General features: G+C 48.6%; 2 protein-coding genes across 2 annotated transcripts; both read right to left on the bottom strand.

Annotated features, from left to right (window-relative positions):
• Positions 1–3948: 3948 nt before the first annotated feature.
• Positions 3949–11750, bottom strand: CHTOP (chromatin target of PRMT1). The gene is made up of 6 exons (XM_075192380.1): positions 11591–11750; positions 9704–9785; positions 8603–8753; positions 5070–5253; positions 4853–4984; positions 3949–4629 (listed from the first exon to the last, which is right to left on the bottom strand). Exons 2-6 carry the CDS (start codon positions 9766–9768, stop codon positions 4427–4429), a joined length of 735 nt encoding a protein of 244 aa, XP_075048481.1. The 5' UTR covers positions 9769–9785; positions 11591–11750; the 3' UTR covers positions 3949–4426.
• LOC142108952 (uncharacterized) lies at positions 5260–8256 on the bottom strand. The gene is made up of 3 exons (XM_075192922.1): positions 8188–8256; positions 6883–7916; positions 5260–6779 (listed from the first exon to the last, which is right to left on the bottom strand). The coding sequence occupies exons 1-3, from the start codon at positions 8254–8256 to the stop codon at positions 6512–6514; spliced, it is 1371 nt and encodes a 456-aa protein (XP_075049023.1). The 3' UTR covers positions 5260–6511.
• Positions 11751–12911: the final 1161 nt, after the last annotated feature.

Below are 12911 nucleotides of genomic sequence, written 5' to 3'. Positions count from 1 at the left end.
GTGGAGGTAGAGAATCACGGCCTTCTTGGAAAACACGTCATGGAATTCACGATAAACAGAAGGCAGTTGTTCCGACAGAGGCTGCAGGAACCGGAGAGCCATGGCCAAACAATTTTGAGAACAGTGGGTACTCCAGCGAACTATCTATCCAAGATTCCAGTCGATTACTGGGTTATTGAGGTGGAGCCAGGGGTGACCCAGAATTAGCGGAACGGAAGGGCAATTAATGAGGAGCAGAGACAGGGTTTCGGAATGAAGAGACCCTACTGTAAGTGGTAATGATGGAGTCGTGAAGGATATCCTGACTCCGGGTAAGGGACCTCCATCCAGACCACAGACAGTGATTGCAGAGTTAATATTCATGAGAGGGATCCCAAGAGACTTGGCAAAATCGATATCCAGGAAGTTCCCTGCGGCACCACTATCAATAAATGCTGAGATGGCAGAGGAATGTGATCCACAGGAAATGTGAGCGGGAACTAGCAATGCATTTTTAGAAGAAATGAACTTCAGACCTAGATGAATTTCTTCCACATTCTCTAGGCCTGATCTTTTCCCGACTTGTTGGGACAGGAACGCAGAAGGTGACCTTTGGTTCCACAATATAGACAGAGACCTAAGGTGCATCTCTTAGTTCTCTCCTCTTGGGAGAGGCGACAGACCCCTAGCTGCATAGGCTGCGCAGCTTCCATCAGAGGAGAAGGCCCAGAAAGAAATGTACTAGAAGCAGATGCTTCTTTCTCAGCTTTTCTTTCCTTGAGGTGTCTATAAATGTTGATAGTGAGCTGCATAAGTCCCTCCAGGGAGGTAGGTGAAGGATACTGTACCAGGGAATCTTTAATTTGTTCTGACAACCCTAAACGGAACTGGCTGCGTAAAGCTGGGTCGTTCCACTTACTGTCAGTGGACCACCGCTGGAATTCGGCAGAGTATTCTTACGCAGAGCGTCAGCCTTGTTTTAAGGATCTGATGTGGGCCTCAGCGGAGGCTACCCGATCGGGGTCGTCATACAGAAGAGCTAGGGCATCAAAGAAGGAATCCACTAACCATAATGAAGGACTGTCAGAAAACAGGCTGAAGGCCAAGGACTGCGGGTCACCCTGAAATCACAACACCCACTCTCTGTTGTTCAGAGCTTGAGGAGCGGGGTCATAGACGAAAGTAAAGTTTACAACTTTCTTTAAACAAACTTCTGTCCCCAGAGAATCGGTCCAGTAAATTCAACTTGGGCTCCAAGGTGGGAGCTGATGGGCCTTGCGCGGCTCTGGTGGCCTCTTCCTGGGCAGACAAACGCTGAACAAGGTTCTGGACCACTTGTGAGATGGACTGGATCTGACCTGCCAGAATTTGGGCTGGATAGAGGTTTGTCCCGTTTTCGTCCATGGAAGCGAATTCTCCAGAACTTTGGCCGGTTATAATGTTACGCTGACAGTCAGTACACAATCTCACAGAACTAGTTGGCGGAGGTCTTCACCTTTAGCAGCCGCCTATCCCATAGAGCTTTATACGCTCACCGGTACTCAGATGAACCCAGGACTTATCTCGAGTTGTAGTGTGAGTTTGTGATACAAAACCGTAGCGGCAGGCCAGCGTAGATGGCAGCAAATGATCAGAGGACACTAGCAAGCAGGATAACCAGGAAACATGCCAAAGGTCAGGGTCACAGGCAATAACGTGGGGTCCAAGGAACAGGCAAACAAATCAAGGTCACAAGCAAACAGGCAGGGGTCATACACAGCAAATCAATCCAGAAGGTATACACCAGGCCTGTCCAACCTGTGGCCCTCCAGATGTTGTGAAACAAAGTCCTAGCATGCACTTCAAGCTATTAACAGGTTGTCTACTGGTAAAGCATGCTGGGGCTTGTAGTTTCACAACACCTGGAGGGCCGCAGGTTGGACAGGCCTGGTATACACCAACAGCACAGGAGCAGGTTAGCAGACAGGGAACTGGACGCTATAACCGGCAGGGAGGCTAAGCTACTTGCCTTATATACTGAGACTAGCCAATCAGAGCTTAGCCCTGTAATCATCACCAGGCAATAAATTAAATAGGGGATTTAATCAGCCCACAGGCTGAGCAGCACTAGCGTGCGCGCGCCCAGCTGCTTAGTATTGCTGGGGCGTGCTAATGGAGCGTCCGGCCATCCGAGTACAGGAAGTGGCGTCCCGGTCGTCATAGCGATGGAGGGACACAGGTGAGAGTCGCCCAGCTGCCACGGCTCGTAACACCCCATACCATGTGTACAGATCTATAAGTGATATATTCTGACTGTACAGACTATAGGGGGGGGTATTCAATTGTTAGCGTTAACGGAAAAAACCATTATAGTTTCTACGGTAATATTGCACGCAAAAAGCGTTAATACGGTAGTTTACTCGCGGAATTTCAGCTCGCCGCTCTGAGCGGCGAGCTGAAATTCCGCGAGTAATTACCGTATTAACGCTAAGTTTTTTGAGCGCTCGGTTTTTTCCATTAACGCTAACAATTGAATACCCCCTAGGTGTCTTATACTGGCTGCACAGGGATTCTATAGGTGATGCCTACTGGTTGTGTAAAGATTAAGCGCTGGCCAGTGACTAAGACTATAGGCAGTATATACACCAACCGTAAAGAACCTATATAGGTGCCATACATAATTGCTTTTTTAGCTTCTTCTATAGGTGCAGTATACTTACTATATAACACCTGACTACATAATCTAGATGGCACGTAGGTGCGTGTCCTGCCTGTATAGACTCTGGGTGTTATACGGTGCAGGCGCCCTCTCTCTAGAACGTAATTAACATTTAAGTTTTTTATGCTGCATCTAGTGTGTACTGTATATATAGACACATTAGCTGTCATGTATAGCTACGATGGGCAGCACGGTGGCTCAGTGGTTAGCACTTCTACATCACAGCGCTGGGGTCATGAGTTCAATTCCTGACCCTGGCCATATCTGTATGCAGTTTGTATGGGTTTTCTCCCACACTCCAAAAACATACTAGTAGGTTAATTGGCAGCTATCAAAATAATTGACCTTAGTCTGTTAGGGGATTAAGAGTTTATGCTTCAATGGGGCAGGGACTGATGTGAGTTCTCTGTACAGTGCTGCGGAATTAGTGGCGCTATATAAATAGATGATGTACATACTATCCAGCACACCAACCATACACAGACACTAGGTGCACCATATACAGCACTGGGTGTCAGGGGTTTAATGCCCAAGTGTGGCCCAATCTGTGTGGATTCTGTTCTCAACATGTAAACATATTTAATATAACATAATTACACATTATGTCACTTACACTAGGCACAGATGTGGAGAAATATTCTCTGTGCAGCGCTGTAACATGGCTGTGGTATATATACAATAATCATCCAGATACAGGCAGTGCTAGAGACATGTTATATATCCCAGGAACACCACATCTAGAAGCACCATACATGTCCCTAAGGTATACATAGTGTACAGAGAGACCATCGATTCCAAGGGTGTCAAATTCAATTGAAATTCACTATACAAGTCAGTAACACTATATACCTTGTGGTGCTGAGCAGCGGCAGTGTACAGGTAGTATAGTGTTATACACAGATATATAGGATCCATACATTGGTATGCCACATACATCAGTCTAGGGATATAGTAATCTATAGAGAAACATTACCACTTTTCTTCTCGGCACAAACTATAGAATATAAAGTACAATTTCTAACGAGTCTATGTACACCTGTGCAGGTAAGGACACCAACCAACTGACCGGCACCCCCTGGTGGCAGCTGTAGACAGCTTAGAATTCAACCCTCAGCTGTGCAATAATTCATTTATATACACGACAAAGCCGCTCAAAGTAGTTACCATAGCTTTAAGAAACATGCTATTTTATCAGCTTCATAATAATGTGGCCACTAGGGGGCAGTGCTCCATAGTTGGACCCTTGTAAACACACACATACAAGTCACATGTAAGACAATGGTCAGGTATAGTCACCATGTTTAATGATTCTTTATAATAGTTCTAAAGCACAACACTGCAGGCGGGTAACCCGCAACAACAGACGATATTCTAGGTACCGCTTTCTTCATGAACCCCGCTTTTAGGGCCGAGCCCCCACTAAAAACAGGTTCGGGGTGTGAACAACGGACATGTGAAAAATTTGGCAGTAATAACCGCAGGAAGAAATGGTCTCTGCGGCCTTTCCCGGGAATATGGTCCGTCCCGTGGAGGAGCATGGGGAGGGTTTGTCGCCATACATTCACAGGTTAATAAAATATACTTGATAAAAAGAAAAAAAAAAGTTCCAAGGAGTATAAAACCCCCCAAAAACAAGTAAAAGGAACTGCAACACAAGGCGATGAGCTGGTTCCCCAGCACTTTCCGGCTCCAATCAGGCAGACGATGGGAGAATTCTGTTCCTTAAATAAAAGCTTTATTCAAAATCCATCAGTCATTTGCCTCCGGGTCGGCCTGGGCCATGTAGGCGTCAAGCTCGGCGTCCAGGTGACCCTTTGTTTTTGACATGTAGGCGTCCAGTTGGTTGTCTAGCTGTTCTCTGGTTAGAATGGGGCGCACGGCCCCCCTTCCTCTACCGCGTCCTCTCCCTCGGCCGAAGCCTCCTCTCCCCCGGACCATCATGCCTCCGCGACCTGTGGACAGATCAAGACTGAATATTATGTCTATAGGCAGTTTATACATCAGTCTAAGGCGCTCCCTTACCAAATTATAGGACCCCCCCCTTCTAGGGTCAACGGAATACAAACGACAAACATGGGAAATACCCAATTGGGCTGACTTCCTAACCCTCATTAACATACACAATGCCCCATGCAGTCCCCCCCAGGATAAGATGGACTATACGTCAACACTAACCTCTTCCTCCCATGCCTCCACGGCCCATTACGCCCCCCCTCATCAGTCCTCGACCAGGACCTCCGCGGCCTCGTATGCCTCCTCTCCGCAGCCCCATTCTGGGGATACCTCCACGTCCTCTGAGGTTTTGCCCTGGATGGATCAGAAGAGATGGTCATTTAATCAGCAAATGTGGTCTCCTTAATCCTACCACAACCACCAGTCAGGTATCACCAACCTCGCATCACCATAGAGCCCCTCTGCATTCCTCTGCCTCCGCGGCCGATCCTCATCATTCCCCTCTGTGATCCTCGGATTCCCATCCCACCTCCTCTCATCCCCATAGGGCCACGCTGAATCCCTCCCATCGGTCTTCCCAACCGGGCCTGGATATTGCTCTTGCCCAGCCGCTGCTTCAAGCTCTACAGAGAGAAAACCGGTGAAGTTACACAGGTGAAGAATATGGACCGACACTGGCCAATCCCCAACATTACAGAGGTACATAGAGCACCACGACAAGAGGTCCATCAGGAGACAAGTGTCAAAATTAAATAACTTGCACAATTTTCAATTGCTGGGAAAAGAACATGGACACAGCAGCTAGAAAGGTTATGAATGCAAGTAGAAGGGACAACAAGCAATATTCCTATAGACTTCTACCTGTAGCAGCATCAAATACAGGTCTGGTATCTACCATCCTTAGTGCTTTGGACTTTAGATATCTTTGCTTTTTGGGGGGGTGTGTCAGGACGTCATTGATGTTTTTTGGATGATAGAGATTTAAACCAATCCATAGCCTAGGACAGCCTGTTTGGCTCATATAAAGTAGCTAGTAACAATTTAAGTTTCAGGACCACGTGGAAACGGAAGATATGGTAGATAATCCTGGGGCACACTTCTACACACTGCTCCAATTTATTGAAGGGGGGACTTTAAGGCCTGAAACAAGTTTGGCAGCCCTTTCATTTCGGATCAGCTTATACTCCATCTCAGCGATCTGACGCTCATAAAAGTCACATGATTTGCAGCGAAAACTGAAATTTATAAACGTCAAGTAGCAGCATCTACTTTCACCTCATAGGGCGATATCAATGACAAAACTAAAGGAGGTTTACATGGGGAAGGCATTACTTGTAGATCCATGCCAACAATCTGCGTTGATCTATTAGTGATGCCTCAGACCTTTGCTAAAACCTGTATATAGTTATTCCTAGTGAAGACAAACTGCCTCTAGATATGAAAGGGTTAAATACATCCCAATTTACTAGCACGAAAGGCAACACACTCAGGAAACTCCTATATAATGACAGGTCAGCAACTTGGTGACCAGGGATCTTCCTGTTTGTAGATGGTGGGTTGTAAGACTTGCACTGTTATGGTTGGAGCAGAGTACAGCGCTGCAGAATGATGGCACTATACAGCATTCATTACCTGTGTACAGCAGAGATACCAAGCTGCACCCCCACTTCAACGCACACCACCATTTACCAGTACGCTCTGTGCAGGCAGTTTCAGGAGAAAAACATTTTACTAGTCTTCAGAAGGAAACTATAATGATCACAACCCCCAGATACTCTTAAATCACTGACTGCAACAGTTTATATGGTGAACCTACTGTGGCCTGATAGTTACCGGAACATTGTACACTGGCTAAAGAACTAGAATCCCTCTACAAGGAATTTACCTCAAAACTACATTTAGTGTAAATTCTGTATACCCTAGGGAAGAGAGGCCGCTGGATTCTACAGAGACCCAGTGGAAAGGGGGCTGGTGGATTCCGCAGAGACCCTTGGGAATAGAGGCTGGTGGATTCCGCAGAGATCCGGGGGAGGGGGGGGGTCTGGAACAGAGGCTGGTGCATTCTGCAGAGATCCGGGTACAATTGGGTTTGGGGGGGCGGAAGAGAGGCTGGATTCCGCAGAGATCCGTGGGAGGTGGGGTGGAAGAGGCTGGTGGATTCTGCAGAGATCTAGGGAGGTGGGGGTTTGGGGGTTGGAAGAGAGGCTGGTGGATTCCACAGAGACCCGGGGTTTGGGGGGGGGGTGGAAGAGAGGCTGGTGGATTTCTGCAGAGATGCGGTGGGGGAGGAAAGAGGCTGGTGGATTCCGCAGAGATACGGGGGTGGGGGAGGAAAGAGGCTGGTGGATTCCGCAGAGATCCGGGGGTGGGGGAGGAAAGAGGCTGGTGGATTCCACAGAGATCTGGGGGGCAATGGGGTTTGGAGGGTGAAAGAGGCTGCATTCTGCAGAGATCCAGGGGGAAGTTCTGGGTGGAAGAAAGACTGGTGGATTCCAGAGAGATCCAGGGTGGGGAAAGAGACTGGTGGATTCCAGAGAGATCCAGGGTGGGGAAAGAGGCTGGTGGATTCCAGAGAGATCCAGGGTGGGGAAAGAGGCTGGTGGATTCCAGAGAGATCCAGGGTGGGGAAAGAGAGGCTGGTGGATTCCAGAGAGATCCAGGGTGGGGAAAGAGAGGCTGGTGGATTCCAGAGAGATCCAGGGTGGGGAAAGAGAGGCTGGTGGATTCCAGAGAGATCCAGGGTGGGGAAAGAGAGGCTGGTGGATTCCAGAGAGATCCAGGGTGGGGAAAGAGAGGCTGGTGGATTCCAGAGAGATCCAGGGTGGGGAAAGAGAGGCTGGTGGATTCCAGAGAGATCCAGGGTGGGGAAAGAGAGGCTGGTGGATTCCAGAGAGATCCAGGGTGGGGAAAGAGAGGCTGGTGGATTCCAGAGAGATCCAGGGTGGGGAAAGAGAGGCTGGTGGATTCCAGAGAGATCCAGGGTGGGGAAAGAGAGGCTGGTGGATTCCAGAGAGATCCAGGGTGGGGAAAGAGGCTGGTGGATTCCAGAGAGATCCAGGGTGGGGAAAGAGGCTGGTGGATTCCAGAGAGATCCAGGGTGGGGAAAGAGGCTGGTGGATTCCAGAGAGATCCAGGGTGGGGGAAGAGAGGCTGGTGGATTCCAGAGAGATTCAGGGTGGGGAAGAGAGGCTGGTGGATTCCAGAGAGATCCCAGGTGGGGAAAGAGGCTGGTGGATTCCAGAGAGACCCAGGGTGGGGGAAGAAAGGCTGGTGGAAGCAGCCCAGGCTACAGTCTCTGGATGTTACCCTAAGTCAGTATTGTTAAAATCCATTACTAGCACCAAAACCGCTCCTGCTGGAAGGTCTGATGAGATGACAACTGGGTCTCCTACAGAAATGCTCCCATAATGCACCACTGCATGCAGGAATGTTGGTTTCCAGACAATACATTGGGGTTCATTTTTATTTTTTGATTATCTATTTTGGGTGACTCAGACTAGTGTGTAATAATCTCACAGAAACATAGCTTACAGTAATCAGGACCCAGGCTGGCGGACAAAGGCCGACATAATGAACAGAAAGGCCGCTGCCGTGTTCACCGCGTCCACCAGTCTGTTGCTGGTCATCATGCCTGGTACCGGACACTCTGCTTCACCCTAACAATGGTTTGCATGGCAGTAAACACATTTACAATATTGCCCACACCTGTGGATATACTGGTTCAGACGGCAATTACAGTTCACAAAAAAAACATCCACTTACCAGCATCAGATTTACATCAGAAGACACAGAACACTAGAGGGAGGTCCTTATATCTGTATCACATCTTTGAAAGTTATAGCCAATCACTGAGTGACCGCACGGAATATAACCGGTGTACCAGAGCCAGTCACCAGGCTAGTACAGGGTATCCTAAAACCAAAGACCACACCGGGATCGCAGGACGCCAGTCCCCCGCGCTCCGAGCCTCACCTGTTTCAGCTTGAGAGCGGCTTGTACCGACGGCCGGTTCTCCATCTGCTGCGCCAATCTTCTGTTTCTGGCGCTTGCCAGGTGCTGTTGCTGCATCGTGGCGCGGATATTCACCGGCATGGGCTGTTTGTTCTTCAGCATGTTAGTAAAGCTTCAAGGTCGAACAAAATGGAGGGGGGAGGGTTTAAATAAGTTTCAACAGACACTACGGTGTATCTTAAGGCCCCCCAGAGGAGATGCCATGATTTTTTTTTTGTTTTAGAAGTATCGTTGGCACGATTAAGATCTAGCCTCCGCAATTTCCACAAATGCACAGCAATAAAGAGACCTACATTACAGAGACAGCAGAGCTAAGCAGGAGGCCCTGGGTTACAGTGGAATAGAGATAGGACGGGGGAGAAGAGGAGGAAGACAGAGGGGACAAGGGGTGAACCAATGGTGCACGGATGAACATACGGAGCTGGGTTACATCGTTAAGTGATGCCACGAGAAGATGGCACAGCAGGCACACGTAGGTGGTAGTCACACAATCAGATGGTGGATTAGAACAGGAGACCAGACAAACAAACATACGATATAAGAAGCAGTCGCACACAGCTATGCATCAGGCACTATATAATCTGAGGCCAGGAAACATTAATAAAAGGTGCATGATTGGATTGTACAGTGACGTCACAGAAGGAGGGAGTGTGCAGAGAGAAGCGAAGCAGTTGCCTCTTACAAGACCCTAGAACTTCCGTTAAAGAGTCTTTGGGCGGGGAGGGTGACCTGCATCATGCCTCTTACAGTACTGACCACACACGCGTGTGCGCCAGCCTCGGACACGCCAGCAGGAGTCACGCAGCACAGGTAACATGCTACCAGGCTGCAGCCAGAACTTTTAACCCAACACATGTGAAAGATAAGAGGGCCTTATAGAGCCTCCTTCACTGTGTATTACCAAACTAGTGACAAACTCCTCATACACAGTGTGCCATGGCTGCCGTGAGTGAGCAGCTGGCCAGCGCCCTCAGTTAGGGATGCGCAGGGCAAATGCTGCCCTTGGGGGGCCCACATGTTCTACATTTGGTATGTTACGCAGATGGTGTTGGGCTTCCTCACCGCTCGTTCAGCGACAGCTTGGTGGTGCTCTTTAGCACAACTTTAGATGCCGATGGGGAGGCCATCTTTACTTCCGGGTAACCTGCAAAAGCAGAAGTCATAGATTAATACAGCAGAACATGGACACAGTCAGTACACACATCCAGACCCGTCCCAGTCCACCATAAGTGCCCAATACTACGGTCCAGCCCGACATCTACATTACTCAGTGCAACGAGGCAGCAAATGTTATCTACTGACCATGGCAGTCCTGTTATATCCATCTGTGTCATTACATAGCATCCCGTTCCCCAACAATATACAGTACTGTACCCTCACCAACACACCCCTATTATACATGTACCCCCCGACATATAGCCTGCCCAACTAACCAACTACCCCATGCCAAGCACACGGCTTTATCCTCCTCCTTACTGTCTTATACCACAGCCACATCATTTCATTCACCAACATATTACACCTCCCCCAATATATTACACAGCAGCATCCCACTTTACCATCTTACACCCCTCCACCCACTATATATTACACCCCCCTCCACCCACTATATATTACACCCCCAGCCACTATTACACCCCCCTCCACACTGTTACCCCTTCACCCACTATTACACCCCCCCATCATACTGTTACCCCTCCACCCACTATATTACACCCCCCATCATACTGTATCCCTCCACCCACTATATATTACACCCCCCACCCACTGTTACCCACACACACTATATATTACACCCCCAGCCACTCACTATATATTACACCCCCCTCCACCCACTATATTACACCCCCCCCATCATACTGTTATCCCTGCACCCACTATATATTACAACCCCAGCCACTATATATTACACCCCCCGGCCACTATATATTACACCCCCCGGCCACTATATATTACACCCCCCGGCCACTATATATTACACCACCCTCCACCCACTATATATTACACCCCCAGCCACTATATTACACCCCCCTCCACACTGTTACCCCTTCACCCACTATATTACACCCCCCCCCATCATACTGTTACCCCTGCACCCACTATATATTACACCCCCCACCCACTATATATTACACCCCCCAGCCACACACACACTATATATTACACCCCCCAGCCACACACACACTATATATTACACCCCCCAGCCACACACACACTATATATTACACCCCCCAGCCACACACACACTATATATTACACCCCCCAGCCACACACACACTATATATTACACCCCCCAGCCACACACACACACTATATATTACACCCCCCAGCCACACACACACTATATATTACACCCCCCAGCCACACACACACTATATATTACACCCCCCAGCCACACACACACTATATATTACACCCCCCAGCCACACACACTATATATTACACCCCCCAGCCACACACACTATATATTACACCCCCCAGCCACACACACTATATATTACACCCCCCAGCCACACACACTATATATTACACCCCCCTGCCACACACACTATATATTACACCCCCCAGCCACACACACTATATATTACACCCCCCTCCACACTGTTAACCCTCCACCCACTATATTACACCCCCCCATCATACTGTTACCCCTCCACCCAATATATATTACATCCCCCCCACACACACTATATATTACACCCCCAGCCACTCACTATATATTACACCCCCTCCACACTGTTAACCCTCCACCCACTATATTACACCCCCCCATCATACTGTTACCCCTCCACCCAATATATATTACATCCCCCCCACACACACTATATATTACACCCCCAGCCACTCACTATATATTACACCCCCTCCACACTGTTAACCCTCCACCCACTATATATTACACCCCCCACACACACTATATATATATATATTACACCCCCTGATACTCACTGAGCGCCAGTGTAACGAGCGCTGTGGCCTGTGCGGCTTTCCGGGTGCTGGATTTCGGGCGTCCTCCGGGTGTTTCGGGCGGTTCTCGTGCTGCCCCCTGTATCACCCACTAGCAGCTCCTACTACAAAATGGAGTCACCGACCAAGCCCCTCAGCTTCAAAATGGCGGTATCTTTAAGCACGTAGCCCTGTGACGTCACCGCGCGAATTCGGCCCTGCCCCTACCGCATGCGACCACTAATTCCGTCCAACCAAACTGAGCGCTGACAGAGCGGTTACCATGGAGACGGCCGGCGGCCATCTTAGTGTGGGACCCACAGAGCGGCGGCTTATGAGGAGTCTGTCCCTCCCTGGATGTATGTGGACAGGTGGCTGCTGGCCGCCATCTTGGTAAGGGGATGACTATGGCGGCCATCTTGGTAAGGGGATGACTATGGCGACCATCTTGGTAAGGTGATGACTATGGCGACCATCTTGGTAAGGGGATGACTATGGCGACCATCTTGGTAAGGGGATGACTATGGCGGCCATCTTGGTAACGGGTTGCCTAAGGCGGCCATCTTGGTAAGGTAATGACTATGGCGGCCATCTTGGTAAGGGGATGACTATGGCGGCCATCTTGGTAACGGGTTGCCTAAGGCGCCCATCTTGGTAAGGTAATGACTATGGCGGCCATCTTGGTAACGGGTTGCCTAAGGCGGCCATCTTGGTAAGGGAAATTCTACACATTGTTTTACAGCTCCTTCCAACATCTCACTTTTATTTTGAATTCTCTGTGTGAAAGGCATGAAACCCGTGTCTGTGCTGTTATTGCAGCACTACAAGTCCCAGAACATCATAAGCCCATCTGAAGCCATAGAATTTAGTCATTTGACTGACAGGTCATGCTGGGACTTGTAGTTCCTCCTCTGCTGGAGAGCCATAGGTTGCTGGAGTGTGTTGTCATAAATGAGATGGTGTTTATCTCATTTACTTACTGACAAGTTTATTACATTTTACTGACAAGCAGCTTTATTTACTGACACATAATTTAAGTGATGACAGGAGCTTTAATATGTTATTGGGGGGAAAACAGGGATCACAACTCTAGATTCTCACTGTCTCTGGTTTGCCACTTATCATCTATAATATTAATTGTATTATTATTATTATTAACAACATATCCTGTTTTTAAAATTGTTTTCTACTGATATAAGCTAATATATGACTGGTGGTTGTTATTGCCACCTGTCAGTGACTTTACTGACGCTTGGTACCCATGCTTTGTTCATGTGTTTAGGTCCGTTTCAAAGAATATGTCCCAGTATTTCAATGGATAGAT

The sequence above is a fragment of the Mixophyes fleayi genome, chromosome 12, assembly GCF_038048845.1.
Source record: "Mixophyes fleayi isolate aMixFle1 chromosome 12, aMixFle1.hap1, whole genome shotgun sequence".
In the NCBI taxonomy this organism is placed as follows: domain Eukaryota; kingdom Metazoa; phylum Chordata; class Amphibia; order Anura; family Limnodynastidae; genus Mixophyes; species Mixophyes fleayi.
This window is presented reverse-complemented; position numbering and strand designations above follow the sequence as displayed.